The sequence below is a fragment of the Notothenia rossii genome, assembly GCF_949606895.1.
Source record: "Notothenia rossii genome assembly, chromosome: 3".
Taxonomy (NCBI): domain Eukaryota; kingdom Metazoa; phylum Chordata; class Actinopteri; order Perciformes; family Nototheniidae; genus Notothenia; species Notothenia rossii.
Window position 1 is genome coordinate 76,143,127 of NC_136901.1, and position 18,999 is coordinate 76,162,125.

The 18,999-nt window shown below is 42.3% G+C and overlaps 1 protein-coding gene and 1 long non-coding RNA gene across 32 annotated transcripts in view; one reads left to right on the forward strand and one right to left on the reverse strand.

Annotated features, from left to right (window-relative positions):
* LOC307031498 (protocadherin gamma-C5-like) overlaps window positions 1-6,955 on the forward strand; it is a 199,205-nt gene extending 192,250 nt beyond the window's left edge. For 13 of the 30 annotated variants that reach the window (XM_079668670.1, XM_079668669.1, XM_079668680.1 and 10 more), the window contains exons 3-5: window positions 769-822; window positions 3,082-3,179; window positions 4,717-6,955. In XM_079668670.1, the coding sequence (XP_079524796.1) occupies window positions 769-822; window positions 3,082-3,179; window positions 4,717-5,060 (496 nt within the window). In that variant the 3' untranslated portion in view covers window positions 5,061-6,955. The remainder of the gene's footprint in view (window positions 1-768; window positions 823-3,081; window positions 3,180-4,716) is intronic. The other 17 variants (XM_079668678.1, XM_079668677.1, XM_079668667.1 and 14 more) reach the window with 3 other exon arrangements.
* LOC307031708 overlaps window positions 6,630-18,999 on the reverse strand; it is a 15,541-nt gene continuing 3,171 nt past the window's right edge. The window contains exon 2 of one of the 2 annotated variants that reach the window (XR_013806057.1): window positions 6,630-9,244. This is a non-coding gene — a long non-coding RNA (uncharacterized lncRNA). Of the gene's footprint in view, window positions 9,582-18,999 lie in introns of both variants that reach the window. The other variant, XR_013806058.1, reaches the window with a different exon arrangement.

The following is an 18,999-nucleotide window of genomic DNA, read 5'->3' on the forward strand; positions in this document are numbered from 1 at the left end:
ACCATTTCAATCTGATTTTGAAAAACATTGTAATGAGCATTTTATAGCAAGACCTGCTCAGTGAATTCAGATTCCCGGTTTAGTCTCCTGAATGAGCATCTCTCTGATTTCAGGCTGCATTATAAAATGGCTGCCGCAGCTTCCACTCCCCTCCCCCTCCCCTCCCGTTCCTCTCCTCTCTGCACTCTCTGAGCCTGTGCACCATCACTCTCAGTACTACTGATGAGGGACTGTGACCAGAGCTACTGGGGGGGATGGGATAGTGTATTTATCCTTCTTCAGCGCTCTTCATTTTCTACCATCTGAGATGTCGTTCTGACTTGCTTAATTGACAATACATGAAACATGTTTCTTTAGTTCACTTGTGTGTTTTAGTGAGAGTGTTCTGTATGTCGATGGTTGATGATAGCTATTTGCCCATATTGTGTGGGCTAAAATTGAGTTTTCACAACAATGATTGCACAACACATTCTATGACTCAAGGCTTCTCCTTGAAACATACCAGCTGGGCAAAACGCTCTGATGAGCCAAGTCAGGAAAATGTTAGAGTCATAGACACACACACACATCACAGTCATTTTAGAATTCCACTGGGGTAGGAGGAACACATTGGACATACTTTATCTCAGTGGTGGAGAAATAGAAAACTGTCTTCCCATTGTTTTTTTTAATAGATATGACAGACTCAACATACAGAGATCTAGAGCACAAAATCTCAACATTTTCCTTTTTCTTACCTCCATTCTGTATAACTTGTTGTGTTTCTAGTCCCCACATGCCATACGGTACACACATACGATGGACGCCGAAGAGTGGGACAAGGTACTAATTTAGATGTAGACATGTTATGGTCATTTTCTGTCCTTATGAGCTGATCAATGTTTTTTGTCAAGTCACTGTTGGGGGAAAAAGGGACCTGAACACAAATCAGCTGATAAGGGCAGAGAGTGGCTAAAATATTGTAGGTAGTGCACTGAAGTTGAGTGCTGTGCTGTGTGTAGATGTACCTAACCAATAGCTTCTGTTAGTCTCCCTGAAAGTTTGATGGGGTTTGTTGATCGATGTGCATAGGCCACAATGCCTGCTGTGGCGTAGAAAGGATTGTGAAACTTTGGATTTTTTGCGTGCAGTGTTTTGTAGAATTGTTATGCCTTTTATGTGTGCTATACATATAGTCATTATACTCTGAGAGCTCTTGTTTTCTCTCCTTCTTGGAGACTGACCTACCGTACAGTGTTGCCTTTGATGTATGTCTGTGATGGTTGTAGCTCAACATCACCACATGTGGCTTTTTCATGTGATTTATCAACAGCAGACAGCAAGAAAGAGACCATACAGACAGCTGTTCCATCATTGATTTCTTTAAAAGCTGGTTTGATGTAAAAAGTTTCTCAATGAAGTAAACAGCAGGTACACACTGAGACTGGCTGAATGGGCCCGAAATAAGTTAAAGTCCAGAAGGTTCTCCACCAAACAACAAGGCAAGCCATCCTTGGAAATAAAACATGTCATGTTAGGTTGCAGAGGAAACACATGGTCCTGTCCTGCTAACCAAGGACAACCATCTGGATCACAGTTTACAATCTTGCCCACAGGAAGTGATAATCCTAACCACAGGAAGTGCTTGACACAACCGCAGGATGTGCTAAGTAGAGAGTTGATCATTTTGCTTAAATGAAGCATTCCTATTTATCTTAAGTGATGTGAAGTGCCACAAAATGGCTTCCCTGGCTTTACTGACCTTGCTCGTACCACGCCTGTCTCATTGGCTGCCTGCTTCTCTGCTTCAGTCTCTCTCTGGCACCAAACTACAATCCACTTCAGAGTTTTGGCAGTAAGATCTGGCAACCTGCTCTTTAACAAATCCCTGTTTTATGTTAGAATTCCTTTCCCTTTTGCCTTATTGTGTCCTTTACTTTCTCTTAATTCCCTTGAGCAGAGCAATTTGTCAGAGTTTCTTTTCATTGGTTTTAAATAGAAAAGAGAGAGTTCTTCTTTATCTCACATATATTCAACATGCCATATATATATATATATATATATATATATATATATATATATATATATATTTATATGTGTATACAAACAGACCTGTATTCTTCATATATTACTACAGCCTGTGTTTGTCAGAGAGTAGGAAATGAGACCTTGATATGTCTTTTTTTCCTTTTTGGAACTGTCCCTGTGGGTTAATGATCTTCCACTAAATGTGCAGGTGGTTTGTTATTACAAAAAACAGTTAAACAACCAATGTATTAAACACACAAATTAGGAGGTCAAGAGATTAGTAAAATTGTTCTTGCTCGAGATTATTTTTGTGGTACTCCTGCTGGTCTTCTAATGAAATGAAGTGACGTTTGTTAGTTATTTATTGTGACACAGTTTGTCAGTACAATGATTGTAACATAATGCAGTGCAGTGGCCAATCAAACTACCATCTTAAAATCCAAATGGGGCTTTAATCAACACATTGGGAACAGGAGCAACGGGGGGTATTAAAGTATTGTGACCTAGTTGTTAGTTGTACAGCTTGTGTTGGTGTGGGAATGGAAACAAGGTGAGCATAATACTGCGCAGGTCTGCTTTCTCCTTTGTTGCCCCCACATGCACATCGCAGACTTTAAATAAACAAGCCTTTGAAGGTGAGGTTTGCCCAGATGGAAATGTTCAGTGCCTACTGAGCACCACATGTCTGACTATGCAGACAGCTATTTCCTTCAAAGGTGGGACCAATAAATATTTAATCAGATTTACTAGAACACGCAGAGCCCATGGACACACCGGAGAGAGAGTGTGAACATTGTACTATGTTAACTGTGTTCGAATGTGCAAACACGCTTGCTACTGTGTGCAGACAGACAAAAGTGTGTTTAAGTGTGTGTTTGTTTGGGACACACCCTGTTTTGTGAACTATACGTCATTATTGCTATCCTTGCTGACTTTCCCTCAGGCTGTGTACTTTGCCATCAGCTGCTTTACATCATGAACCACAAACTGTCAAACCTTAGCTAAACACTAACACATTATGGAGGACAAATGAATAGTTATTCACAGTTGCTCTCTCCTCTTTTTTCGCCACAGTGCAACCGGAGGACCCGAGGTTGCCATGGGAACTGGCCCCTGGCCCCAGCCCCCAACTGAGGCTGAGCAGCTCCAGGCCCTGATGGCTGCAGCTAACGGTGAGTCCTATACCTCGTCATCTTTTTCCTCCCTACTATCGATTATTCTCTTCTTTTCCAAACCAATTTATATCTCTTCACAAGCTTAGTGAGGGTGCGTGGGCAGAGTTTCTTTATTTAGGTTGCTGTTTGGTTGGAGGGCAACTAGCCAGCCTCGCTTATTGATAAAGCTCTCCCGGTCCACATTGATGTTTCCGTGTTGTGGTTGTGTGCTGTTAATTATCCAGAGGATAGTCAGACAGCGGACGTAGGTACCTGCAGTCCCTCAGATACACAGTACTGTGGTTGTGTTTCATTTAACAACCTTCAGAGACGCATGTTTCCACTGTACACACTGATGACATGCACAGTGTTTTATAATAGGCAAAAGGCTATAGAGCTACATGGCTCATATATTATTTGAGATTCCCAAATCACAAAATGTCCTCTTTCCACTGCCCTATTTCGCAAATGTGTATCCAGCACTAAAGGGGGACACACAATGATATATCTTTGGGCTGAAACTGTGGAATCCTAAGTCAATAAAATGGAAGAATATACATTAAATTGGTGTTGAAAGAAGGCTAAGCAACACCACATAGTGACAGTCAAACACAACAAACACAGATATGACAGAGGGACAAACTTGACCATATTTATTACTAAATAGACTCAAGTCATTGTTTCCACTGTAATTTAAACCACTGAGACACCTCCCTCTACACCCACACTATAACACCCTCCCCCTCTTGGACACTGCACCGGACGTTGTGTGGAATTCTTCTGTCAGAGAGAGGGACAGAAAAAGGCATAGTGGTAAGCTGCGTGTCAGCACAAATGTAGACAAAATGAACAGTTATATTGTCATCATTAAGGGAAGACAAAACAGTGATACATACTGAACGTCGTCTCTCTTCTACACTTACTGTCACTGTGTTGAAGCGCAATGCAGGAGTAATCCTGCAATGAATTGACAAAGCACTGTGTGAATGCAGACAGATTATTAAATTGTGTTTTCAGTCACTTGCTTTGGCTCTTTGGAAGCCAGTAAGCATGTCTGTTTTTAGTGTTTATATAGGCTGAGAGGAGCCACAGGATGGGGGAGGGGGCCTTCGTGTCTCAGGCTCTGCAATGCAGGGGCTGTGGGAGAATTATGAGCCGAACAGCTACGTCATGCGCACACACACTCAGGCCATGTGAGATAGAGACACAGAGGAGGATGCAGGAGAGACGTTTCCTCATCTATGTTAAGAAAAAAACATCTGCACACAATCAGCCATTGTGTAACACCTCTTGTGCCTCTTTTTAGTTGAGCCCACTGCAACCTCATGTTTTGCCTAAGCAGCAGGATATGTTTAACTTTAAATCAAATGCAATTCCTCTGTAATCAAATACCTTATCTTGTAGTTGAACCTCCTTTTACGACCTATTTCCATTTCTATCTTTTTATATACTGTCATACTAAAACTTTCACATTCTGGTTGTCTAACAAATTTCATCCCTCTCTCCTCTCCCTCCTCACCCCTTATTCCCCCCACTCTGTCTCTCTTCCCCCCAGAAGTGAGCGAGGCTACGGCCACCCTGGGACCCGGCACCATGGGCCTGAGCACCCGGTACAGCCCCCAGTTCACCCTGCAGCACGTGCCTGACTATCGCCAGAACGTCTACATCCCCGGTAGCACGGCCACCCTCACCTCAAACCCCCAGCAGCAGCAGCAGCAGCAGCAGGCCACCGCCCAGCAGGCAGCCCAGCAGGCGCTGCCCCCGGCCCAAATGGCGGCCCAGATGTCGGCCCAGATGTCGGCCCAGATGTCGGCCCAGATGTCGCCCCAGCCCGAGCCCCCCAAGGCCGCCCAGACCCCAGCCTCCAAGAAGAAGTCCACCAAGAAGGAGAAGAAGTAGAGTTCGATGGAGAGAGATGGAGGAAAGATAAACCCGGCCTGATCTGATGAGAAATTCAACCCCCCGTACCCCCCCCCTCCCTCCATTAGGTATCTTACTGCTCTGCTGTCCCTCTTGTTAGCCACGGTCTAACTAACGACAGCAGCACCTTTGACCACGTGGACTTTGGATGGATGTTGATGGTTCTTTGAAAGTGTCTTGAATGTGCCGAAGGCTATTGTTGGTGTTGATTACCCGTGCTGTGCTAAAGGTCTAGTATTGCTCACATAATCTTTGTCAGTAGATAATTTTGGCAGGGTATGGGGGGGTTATTGTGGTTTTTGTTTTTGTTTTGGCAAATGATCTTGGACATAGAGATTCAGTGTAAGTAACCTTGCTGGGATTACAAGGCTATACGCAGTGATGTATTCAGAGATGAAATGTTAATGTCTTTCATGTTGGATTTATTGTGCTCTTTCCCACGGCGGAAAGACGGCTATTGTAAAGTACGCTAGTTGCCATCCATTAGATTCCTATATAGGATCAGCCTTGCAGGATCTTAAATCATAAGTCCTGATGATATAAGGCTGTTGTTTGACAGGTATTACAAACTCTTCTGCATGCTCTTTAAGGTTCAAACCACATATACTAGTTTAGAGTTGCAAACTATGCATTTCAAAAGCAAAGAGGAGGACATCCTAAATCTGTTATCCTCCCACCAATCGCATGTCAATAGAATGCACATGTAGCATTTAATTGACTCAAAACAAAAAAAAAACGTTTTGTAATCATAGTTTAAGAAAAATAAGATTTGAATCTCCTGATATTTGTATGACCAGAGCATGCACCCAGAGGACGGGCAGGGAGAGGGTGGGGCGGCATGATGTTGAGTCACCAGCCATGCGGTCCTTGCTGGTAGCATTGTGTCTTATATAACACCAGATGGGCACAAACATGTCCTTCTGCCCTGCACCCTTTAGCCTCCCCCCTCCACACCCAGATCCTGTCCTCCCCTCACTCACTTCCCCACGTTGGGAGCCAAACAAAGAGAAATGCACTGATCGTAATTTGAAGATGAGATGTAGGGGTAGTAATCACTTCGTTCTTTTGGGAAATGCATAGATGTGGTAAACTTAAGTTCTTAGGAGTCCCTGGACACTTTGCAGGAGTATTTACCCCTCACACTCTCGAAGTGTTGAAGAAACTTCTTGATGTGACGCAGAAAGATATGTTTTTCTTTGGGAGATTTAATAGCATAGAGGAATTGTTTGTTTTATGATATGAAGTCTTTACTTTGCCGTCCATCTGTCTGTCAGGCTTCTGGCCGGATACAACTGCATGAGAAAAAGGCAGATTGCAGGTCAGGGGGAGTGGAGGGGAAGTGGTGAGGGTTACACAGACTCGGTGGACCCCATTACATCAACTGGGGGGGGGAACAACTTGGCTCTACCCACTGAATGTACAGAGGAACCACTGTTGATCTGTCCTTCTCTTAAACTTTCTCTAATGCACTGACCCAGGTAGAGGTCAACAGAGCCAAGCACAGCTGTCCCTGTTGGTGAGGAGATACCACTCGAGAGCCCTTTTGTAAAAAAAAAACCTCAATTAAAATCACCGTAGCCTCTGTACCACTCACCCCTCCCCTCACCCCCTAGTCCTGCGAGGATCTTCCCCACTGTAAATAAACACAAGCCCTGTCGATGGTATGAGCCAGTTGTTTGTATAGTAGGGACAACATCCAACATTTTCAAAATAAAAGTCCCTCTCCACAAGGCGTGGCTTACTACTGGAATGTGTTGCATTTTGTTTTTCAAGAAAAATAAGAAAACCACAGTTACAAAAAAAAAAGAATCAATAATGAATAAAAATCTGAGATGTTCTTCAACAGTTTGTGTTGCAATGTAGTAACTAAGCACCATGGAAGCCAACTAACTCTTCAGTGTAAATAAATAATGAAAGACATCTTTAGATAAGTAAACAAAGTGACACACGTAGACTAGTTAACTTGTGATATGTGTCGCGCATATTTTTGTGTTCATTTTCTCTCTACTATATTTTATCACCCTGTAAAGAAACAAACAAAACAAAAAAAATATGGAAATGTTTCTATCCTTCTGTAACCTCTTAATGTTCTTTTGCGGTGACCTTTTCTTGTGCATTTGTGAAAGAATGCCTCTCATTCTCTTTCTGTCCATATGAACAAATGAGTATAAATATTATATATGTGTCCGTCCGCTGCTGAATTAATACTATTCTATCCTGCTGTATTATCTTTCTTATCAAATGCTTATCCCCCACGCTATACCCCTGTGTTACTCTCTTATTTTTATGCTAATATTTATATTGCTGTTTTATTTTCTCTTGAACACTGACATTTCAAATAAAACGTTTCTGAAATCATTTAAAAAAAAATACTTGTGTGTGTTTGTGTTATGCTTATATGTGTAGGTTTAGCTGGCTACAGTGTGTGTGAGTTAACATGTTGCACCATACATGGCTAATTAATGAGACTCAGCTGTGAAAAGCATCAGATGCATTGTGCTCTTTTCTTCCGCTTGTTGTCTGTGACCCATATTCAGCAGGACTGCAGCCCTACTACATTTTCCCACAAAGCTTTGCTCTCTCCGTCGTCCATTTCAGGTGATCCATGCTCTGTGTAGATAAAAGGGAGTAAAAAGAAGACTCAATGAGGGCACAATATATCATTTCTAATTAAATAACATCAACTTGACTGCTGTCCCCTTGTCGCATGATAAAAGGGAATCATTAATTGGAACACTTTATTGCTATGCTTCCGGTGATAACAGGATTCACAACAATAAAAAACGAATCTACTTAATGAGTCTAATCAATCTACAAAACCTCATTAGAGATTTAAGAATCACTACGGTAAAATCAATTTCAGTGAAAGCGTTACCAGAAACAGGGAAACAACTTTTATTTTTGATTGTATAATGATGTTGTATATCTTTTATGTAGTTGATGAAAACCTAGTAGTACAAATGAGACCTGAAAAAGCCAGTAATGATTTAAAAAAACAAAACATTTATAACAGAAATAGCCTAAAAGCTGACTTTATATTTTGTGATGTCTCCTATTGTTGAAGAGATGTATGGTAACAAAACATTAAGGAAACTATCTTTACCAAGTGAAATTATTTATACATCTTATTCCACTTGAACTTGCTGTCTCCTCCTTTACCTCATCATACTTTAGAGGGGAGCCACATGTTCTTTAGCTCTCCTCTCACAGATCCTGGGGCCACTACAGGGAACATGCCATGGCAGCCTGCTCCGGCCCTTTGTGCCTTTCACAAGGTCTTACACAATAACATAGAAGCTATAAATAGCGCACGGACCGTCACTAAGCAAAACAAAAGGAGCTGGCTTTAACTCACTGCTGCAGATGTTGGGGGATGGAAGGAGGGACAGAGGAGCTGCAGAGATCCAGATGATGCAAGTGGTCATGAATCAGGCGTTCACTCCAACACAAGCTAATGGGTTTTTAATGAGTTACTGCCTGAAGATTACACAAGAGCTATGAGAACATACTGGAACAAATATTATTTTATTCATTAAAAGTATCCACATCTGGTCGCTCACAAACACATATCTTTTTCTAATTTATTTTAACTATTATTTTTGATTGACATTAACTTGACAGTAAAAATGTGTTTTTATGTTTTTAATGAACTTCTTTATTGAAAACTATGCTAAACTTTTTTTTAGGGTAAAGGACTTTTTATGAAAATGTTTATGAAATACTATGCTATGACTTCTTTTATTAAATGTTTATGCCATACTATATTATGGTTCTGTATGATGAATATTTTGACATTTGTAGTAATCTTTATGGGAATCTATGCTATTTGATTTTACAAAATAATATAGTTAAACCGGCAAACAAAACTTCATAATTTTCATGACTTATTATGGTAAACATTGATATTTTGTATGACTTTTAATTATGAAATGCTTTACGATGACCGTGAATTATATTGTTTTTAGAGATTCTTTGACTGTCTTTTAATATGATTTTCTCAAAATGGCCGACTCCTCTCGCTCTTCTCTCAAAGTGTTGTGTGGTTACCTCGGCAACTGTCAGCCCTAGCCTCTGGATGCTTTTCTCTGTTCTACACATCTTTATAACAGATCTATGTAGCGGTCATCACTGGCTCCGCTCGGGGCCTAGAGGAACTGAATGACCTGCAGGAAGACAAACATATTCAACCATTAGTCAAACCTGGCAACCCTGAGAGACATATGCAGGAAACATGGCAGAGCGGAGAAAATCCCACGCAGACACAAGTGGATGAGTCAGAGGCAATAACTATCTGTTGGTTTTTCCCACCTACCTTTACTGGAGATCTGCACCGTATGAGTGTCACTTTGAGAAATAACAATCAAAGGAAATTGGACACATGGTTACATTATGCCTAATGCATTTTACAAAAGCTTTAGAGTTACTTAGTCAGCTGATGTTCCTCATCCTGTGGCTCAGACACTCCTCCTGTCCTGACTGTCCCCATGTGTCACCAATTTCCTGGAGGGGAGACCCAGCAGAATGGGGAGATTGTTCTTTTACTGCCCCCTTTATGCCCCTCACTCTGTCTCGCTTAATTAAGCACATTCCTGCTGATTATACACACACAGAGTGATACACAAGACAGTGACACACACACAGTCACACACAGACAACAAAACTTAGCAGTTTTGTCCAAAGAAGACTGAACATGACAATGGACTGCCTGTGGGCGATAATTACATTAGTCAGACCGCCTGGACATGAGAGAGGATCATCACATCCTGTATGTGAAGCATGGACACAGGCACACTTGTGAGTCAGTAAAAAAGTCAGTTTTTCCAACAAACATTGAAGTGCTGAAAAACACATTTCTTGAATACGTAGTTATAAAATATAATCTTATCTGTCTCAATTTAAGTCAAAATAATGTAGAAAGTGATGCAGATCTGCATTTCCCCTCAGAGTGTGTGAGCTGACAGGAAGGACCAGCGAGAACCATGTAAGGAGACAGCAGGATATGACGAAACAGCTGCTAGTGGCGGGACAGGATGTGTGGGTTTGGCGCCTCTTCTACTCATTTCTCCCCTCACTCAGTAGTCCAGCAAAAGGAAGGAACCCCCCCAATACTCCCCCTTTGACTTCCTCTCTTCTTCCTCCCTTTTACCCCTCCTCCCTCCCTCCCAACATGCAGCTGTCTCTGCAGCGTGTTGGGTCCCCACATGTTGCAGGACAGAGCACTGCTCTGTGGATACACACACACTAGGAACATAGCAGGGATACAGACCAGCTTGATCTGGACTTTGTCAGGGAAAAACCCCTAGCATGAAATGTATACATGTACAGCTCAGAGCCTAAGGCTGAATGTCACACTGAGTGGAGAAAACATCTGGAAGTTTCAGAGACCCAGAAACAGACACACGTGGGTTAATTTATCATGTGGTGCAGAGAGAAGGAGACTGGATTGAAGTTCCTTATAAAAAATTAACAGGCAGAGAAGGAATTGAGAACTTTCTCTCTGTTGGAAAACTGAGCCAACACTAAAAATACACAAATTCACATTCATTCATATTGTCTTTTTAAAAATCTTTTACATATTTCACACAATTCCCTGGCCTGTTTTCATTTACTATTACAGCTGAGAGGAATGTGCCCATCAGGCAGACCGAACAGGGAGTTCAGTGGTCTTTGGCTGAAAGAAGAGGCGAGGTCTTTGAGCAGGAACATTGGAGCAATGGAGCCTGAACGTTGCTAAGGCTAACAGCACCCTGATTTAAAGAGACACAGTAATGTGCTGGCTCGACTAAATCACAGAGATGGAGCTGTTGCAATGTGGAAGAACAAAACAATGCTCCCTTTCAACGCAGCAAACCCTTTTTCTCTTCATCTGAAAAGCCCCTCTCTACTCTTTCTCCCTCTCCTCATCTCTGCCAAGAGATTTCGCGCCTGCTTTCTCAGCTGGGAGGATGGAAATCAGACAGGGGGGAGACGGGCGGTCAGGAATGAAGGGGGAAAGACTGACTGAGGCATAGTGAGAGCTGAATTAAGGGTGGAGGAGAAGCAGGGTTGATTCCCCCATTATGACCTGCTGCCATGAGGTTTTAGGCAAGATGAGAGGGAGACGTTTCCCTGTTGGCTTCAGGTTTCACTTGGCTATATGTAACAAGTCAAGGGCCACACGTGCAAAACTAAGCATGCGATCTGCTCACAGGTAATAGCAGAAAACGCCAAATTAAGAGCTATCTAGTTGACTTAAATGTGTTCTCCATTCACTCACTGAGATAAAACAATGTGTTTTGAGGAGATCAAAAGCTTCCATCTGGTGCAACGTGGTTTGAGGGCATCTCCGATCCCCCATGCCCACACACAAAAACACACCCACACCCACACCCACACACACACACACACACACACACACACACACACACACACAAACAACATTCAACAATAACCCCAATCCCTCTTCACAAGCCATGCACCCCATAAACACCCCCTCCCCCAATCCAGCACTGACACACGTGCAGCTTCCACACACCCCCAGCATTAAAAGTGCAGAGTACCTAATCCATTTCCTCCACCGCTGTGGTTGTCATGGAAACGCAAAATTCCCCATGTGAGTGACGAGAGCCGGAATGGTGCAAGGAGGAAAACAGAGCAATGGATGTGTAGGGATGCAACAAAGAAGTCACTAAGCTTTGTGTGAGTGTGTAAATCTGCATGAATCATGACTATCTTGTTTGCACGAGTCTGTGTGTGTGTGTGTGTGTGTGTGTGTGTGTGTGTGTGTGTGTGTGTGTGTGTGTGTGTGTGTGTGCGTGCGTGCGTGTGTGTGTGTGTGTCTGTGTGTGTGTGCGTGTTCTCTGTGTGTGTGTGTGTGTGTGTGTGCGTGTTCTATGTGTGTGTGCATTCTCAGAGGTTGGATACACTGTGAATGTGCTGCTCCTCAGACTTACAGACTCTGACACAGAGGCATGTCGACAACTCAGCACCATGGCGACAGGTGTTGCCGCGGAAATGGTGCAGCTGCTGCATGGATATTTCAGGCTAATAAGCGTACACCATCAAGCTCTTCTACGCTGGCTCCCCTCCCCACTCCTCTCCTCCCCTCTCTGCTCCCAGACAAGCACACCCTGCCTGATTCTGGAGGCTGGAATGCTGAGGCGAGTCCATCCTTAACATACAACCGTGTTTATTCTGTGTTATTGTATAATTAGCAGGCTGTTTGAACAAAGGAACCATAAGCAGTTGATATAATGATACCATTTTCTAAAGAAATCTGAATTTTTTCGCTCAAGAAAGACAAGTAGCTCTATTAAAGTACATGCTAGATGCCAAATCTCAGTCCTTTAATAAATAAAAAAAAGCCATTTAAAAAGTATCTGAAAAGAAAACAGACAAAGGTCAAACCCAGAGATATCTGTGAAATAACTGGTATTGTTCTACTTTTAGTAGTTATGTTCATGCAAGGCCACACAGCAGAAATGGCCTTTTAATGTAAAAGCATTCATACATGAATTGCAACACATGATGAAAACCCAACACAATGCTAACTCAGTTTCCTCTTCTTAATCTTATATTAAATACTTTTCTTTGCCCATGTGGAGTAAAGAACAATTGGAAACAAGACAACAATTTGCCATTATTGCTTGCCCTGTAATGTCCGTTCTTCTTTATTAACAACTCCACAAAGTCTGGACAAAACAGACATGCAACCAAATCAAGGCGGACATATAAATCCAGCATAAAGGAGCAACATCATCCAGATGGAACAACTAAAGATTATATGAGAAAGTTGCATATTTGTGAAACACTAGGGAATAACAAAATGCACTTAAGTGTAACTATGGGAATATTTCTCATTCCTACATTGGTCTGAATGAAGTGTAACGATGGTCCCTGATGCACACAGGACCTCTGGGACAGGCAGTAACCCCATCAGCAGAGGAAGACCCTCACAGAGTTGGGGGCATGGGAAAATACTCAAATACAAGACACACCATAGAGTTAAACTGATGATTATAACAAAGATAGTTGCAGAAGGAACAACACACACATTCCTACAGAATGAGTTATATTCTAACATTAAAGGTGGGGTAGATAATTTTGGAGAAGCCAGCTCGAGTGCGCTAAAATTAGAAAATACACAGCCGGAAGAAATCTGCTACTTCCTTGCAGAGCCCCTCCTCCAACACACATGAACGCGCACATGACCAATGAGGGCACAAGATAAGTTTGTGCACAGATGGAAGGCTGACAGGCAGGTAGGCCATCCAGTTATTTTAGCCGGGCCGGCTAGAATGATTGGTCGTACTTTTTACAGTACTACAGCTTCCACATCGGGATGTTAAGAGCATTCCATGGAATATAACAAAAAGTGTATCTCGAGCCGGTTTCTCAAACTTACCTACCCCACCTTTAAATAAATGTATTGTAAGAGTGCAAGAACATTCATACAAAGCTTCATAACAGAGAGCTGTAAGCCGGTGAGGAAACAACACATGAGCCTTATTTGTTCTAGTTTCTTTGCTTTTTGACGCAGTGCAGTCAGACTGTGCACAATTAACCTCCCAAGTCAATTCACAGTCTCACACTAAAATCTGCATGAATCATGACTATCTTGTTTGCACGAGTCTGTGTGTGTGTGTGTGTGTGTGTGTGTGTGTGTGTGTGTGTGTGTGTGTGTGTGTGTGTGTGTGTTTGTTTCAGCAGGCAGAAGAAACAACCCTGAGAGAGGATTCATTAGAAATACTGCAGGATGAACAAGGGGGGAAGAGAGAGGGAAAACAAGCTCCATGTGCCCTAATTTACTGCTCTCATGGCACGTCACAGGCCCTCCCTCCATCTTCCCTCTTTGTTCTCACCCTGCCATCATCTACTCCTGCATGTCTGTCAGCACACACATACTCTTTCACCTCGTCACAATCCTTTCATTTCTTAATTTTTTTTATAGTTATTTTTGTTCCTACATACATTTTATCATTTCTGTTTTGCTAACCCAGATAGCCACGACACTCTCTGCCCTAGTTAAAATGGAGGTCTTTCAGAATCCTTTTGTGACCCCGCCTTTCCTTCATCCCTCCACACTTCCTCATTGACCTCTGTATATTCCGTCTAAGATGGTGGTGGAGATACAGAGATCAGTGTGTGTCATTCGTCTGTCCCTGTCCATAAAGCTCAAATATTCATGTGCCCGCTCCGCGCCAGGCTACAACAGATGATGTCGGCAGCAACAGACTCCCAGTTTTCCATGGAAACCTCCACCATCCGTTTCCCCGATGCCCTCCCCTCCCGTCTCTGATCAGTTGGGTGGTAGAGAGCGCTGATCATGGTGACATGTAGCAACAGTGGGATACACATCAGCATCACAGGGAGTATAGATCACTAGTGGATGAAGAGAAAAACTACAAATAATTGATGTTGATAGAGAAAAGCAGAAGACACAAGAAAAAAGAACAGTTTGGTTGTTTTATATGTAAAGAAAGACAAAAGTAAATCATCTCTGAACATGGAGGACACCAGAGTCTCCCTCCAGTCCTCCTGCCACTCATGCCTCTCCTGGTCTCTTCCTCTGTATCTCTTCTTTGTCCATCTCCTTCCCCCCACGCAAAGAAGCAGCCGGGCACAGGGACTGTAAGCTGCTTACTATAATAAAGCTTCACAATGGCTCTTAATACTCCTCTTTTACCCCCCACCCACAACAGCCTGTCTGCGAAAAGGATTGTAATGCAGTGCACTGCCTCTACCCCCATGTACTTCTATACAGTGGGTGCTGCTGGGATGTAGCTTTCCTGAGCGGGAAGCCACAGCACCTTACCCTTGATTCCTGCAGAACTATGGCTCTGGAATAGATTTGAATGCAGCAACCCATCTGTCCTTTTAGGTTATCAGTATGGAGCAGTGACTCATTCTGCCTGCACGGTCCAGCTGTGACTGTCCACCTATCTCAGCTCAGTCTTTGTTTACAGGCCTGATCTTTGCTTCTCATCGCCTCGGCTGCAATCCTCATTTTATGCCTGACTGAGTAACATCCATTGTGTTGTTGCCCTCTGTTGAAGATGCACAGCCTTTCAGCTGAGCTATAGCATTTTCCAATCTGTGTTTGCTTTGTTTATGCAGGACATCTCCACCTCTGCATTTGTCTTTGTTTTAACTCTCTACCTTCCTCTGCCTCCATTTTAAGATTTAGCAGGAGGAGAAAAATGCTCAAAGCTTGAAGGCAAAATACATTAAGCCTGCTGTTAGAAAAAGAAAGCATCAGGAATAGGCGGGGAGTATAGTGGAAAGAGAAGGGGATGCATAGAGAAAAATAAAATATATGTAAAGGGGGACAGATGAAGGAAGAGAAGAGGCATGAGAGAGGAGACAAAGCCTGTTGGAGCAGACAGACGAGAGGAAAGCAGACGAGACAGCCGCGAGGAAAAAAAGAAAAAATCAAGGAAAGTCGTATGGGTGCTGATTTTTTGCCAGTAGGAGGTAAGTGTAACCATGGTTACCAGGAGGAAAGGGGTGATGTCATTGCCTCTAATAGGTGCTTTGTATTGTGGGGTATTTTTGGGGGTTGGCGGTGATAGTTTGCTTTTCACCCTCAGCTGTTTATTATCGCACATAAAAAATATAACAGATATCTACAGCTATCCAGAAAATCTAGAGTTTAATTAAGCCCTTTATAGAAAATGAAATATGTGCACTGGCACCAGACATTCCCACTGCGTGCCAACCTCATCATCACCCTGCAGTCTCTCCCCCTAAACACATTTTGACTCCTTTCTTCAAAGCTCATGTCTAATTACAGAAGGAGCTGAAACATCCTCCCTAATATTAACAGGGCTGCAACTGTGAAATATTTTCTTTATTATTATGTTTTGTTTTTTCTCAATCAATATAGTATTTAGTCTATACAGGATCTTAGCAAATGATTAAAAAAATCTCCATCGTTTGAAGAAAAAGCTTATTTTGTCCGAAAAAGAATCTAGAAAATATAAAAAGGAAAAGCAGCATATCTGAGAAGCTGGACCCCAAAAATGTTGGTCATTTTTCCAAGATAAATAACATTAAACATTAGTTTATTCTGAACAATATAATCACCCCAAACTTAGAAACATAAAAAAGGTACTTGAAATAAATATTTCTCAGATTTATCAACAATTAAAACTCATCTTCATCTTGCGGATTATGAACTAAAGGATGTTGTGAAGTTTAAATGTCTCTTTCTGTTAATATCTGCTTCGTTTCACTTCTAAATGTCACTGTGGATGTGGGCCTGGTATCTTGACCCCACATTTACCTTTTGAGATAGGGTTATACCTTATATAGGACACACGCACCCAAATGTAGACATGCATGCACGCACAATCTCATACACACACACACACACACACACATAGACCACACCCATAAATGTATTGCCCCAGAGGAAATCTCCCTGCTGCAGGCTCAGCTAGTGTAGGTCAATTGACTGACAACTGCTCTACCTCCATCAATGTGTATGGACAGATAGGGGAAGGAGGGAAGAACAGACACACTTAAAGACACACACATACACACGCACAAGGAAAATAAACTTTCTTCATTTATATCCTTCCATAATAAAAGGAAAATATACCACAAAGCGAGTCCAAACACTACACCCACGTGGTCGTAGTGTGTTCACATGGACACATAACACACAGTAAACAAGAAAGGATGATCTCATGAAATGGGTCAGGGGCTCAGACCCTTGTGATTAGAGCCTGACTGATGGAGACGGACACAACAGCCTCAGGGGTCCCACGTGGAAACCATCATCACTTTCACGTCTTCACATCAGTGTTATCAGTCACTGCCTGATGCACCAACACAATTTGTGTCAGTTTTGTCTCATCAATAAAGACGTTTTATCCTTCTTTTAAAGTCCTGCGAGAACTCGTGGTTCAAACAAAACAACAAAGCAACTAAAGGAGCCAAAGTGATTACTGTCTTTATCCATAAACCACAAACACTCAGTATCACAGATCATCTCTGCTGTTCAAATACCCAACACAAACAGCTCCAGGATCAATGATCTTGTTTTAAATGGCTTAGTGTCTTTCTTTTTTTACGGTTTCAGTAATAGATCAGAAAGATCCGACTGTATGTATTGAAGTTCAACCTGAACACATACAGTCACAATGACACCCAGGTCAGTCAGCTTTGGTCACATTAACACATTGTCACGACCATCAACAACATTATGGAGCATGGCTCACACAGGAGTGTAAGATTACAACACTAAACATGGATATAGATATGCATCCTGTCGCTTGAAGCTGTGTGACAGGTCCGTTGTTTCCGCTATGTCTGTACTGCCACTGATTTTTGCACCTTCACAAGAGTATTTGTCTATTTTAGCAACTAACAAGGCACCTATACATGTGAGGACTCTGCCCTGGTGGTAGAGAGAGAGAGAGAGAGAGAGAGAGAGAGAGAGAGAGAGAGAGAGAGATGAGAGAGAGAGAGAGAGAGAGAGAGAGAGAGAGAGAACTGTGTCCATGCATGGGGCTGTGACCCCTTGCTGCTTATTGATATTCAGTTTGCATCCTACTTCAGCACAGCCTGCAGAGAAGACAGACCCTCCTCTCTCTAAAGCTCTCTCATATTTAGGGAAGAAATCCATTCCCAGAGAGACCGTGATCCGCTGGGATGAGCCATGACATTGTGGATTCTGGGGGGGGGATTTGTGCATATTTATGTGTGTTTAGGTGGTTAACGGATTGTGGGGGTTCATGGTGAATGTGGGCAGAAGGAGATCACCATTCCTGAAAAATGTCAGGGAATTAGATATAAACAAGTTATACAATTTCAGATCTGATGTTTCTAACTGTTTCCTGATGCTGATGGACTGCAAAGAAACACGTTGGTCTCCTCAAACCATTGCCTTGGTTTGAGGAGAAGAAGAGAAAGGTAAAGGAGAAAAGGGAGGCAAGAAAAAGATGAGGAGGAAGAAAATGAGAACGGGCCTACATTCTTAAACCTTTGATGGTTATACATAAAATGTTTAAGTGTACATTTTTCAATATTTCCTCAAAGAAAGCCACACAGGGGCCTGATTTAGATAATGCTTGATTCTCCTGACAAAGCCCCATCTGCCTTTTAATGGGATTTAATGCTTAGGTTGTCCCTCTATGTTGGGTGTCTTCAGATCTGTCACGCACAAAACCAACATGCACACACACCCAACTAAGTCCTTTTCATAACACAATGCCAAACACAGAAGTTCATGCTGATCTGCAGGACAGGATGACTGTTTGCTCAGCAGACACATCACATTGTTTTATTTTTAGGACATGCTTCACTTCCAGATGAACAAACACACAAATGAGATGCAAACTGAGGACAAATAGGCAAAAAAATCAGAAGACAGGCAGATGTAGGAATGTGTAATCATCAGAAACAAAGAATGGCAGGAAGCAGAGAGAATAGAGGATGCAGGACAGACATAGGGGTGCTATGGACATACTGTATAAGAATAAACTAAATCATATATTGAATTAATTCAACATATAGAATGTGTATGGATACACATAACCAGACACACTGACACCAAATTCATGCATCAGACAGGCAGGCAGTGTTTTCCGCTGTGCTCCGGTGCTTCAGGGCAGCGCTGTGATGATGGAGATGTCACTCAGCGCTGTGATGGCACAGCCAATTGGTTGACACTCTCTGGCCCATGTTAATTGTCTGCTAATTGTTGTGTCACATAAGGAGTGTTATACAAGCAGCCGAGTAATGTGATCAAGGAGATACCATTAAGATATGATGACCGGTGCTGGTAGAGATATTTACACATTAAGAGGCAAGCGTTGTGAATTCATGCACTCAGTTGCAGGCAAATGCAAAATGATGCAAATAAGCACACAAAAACACAAAAGCACCTTCAAATATATATGCAGTTACATATTAATGTATCATAATTCAAAAA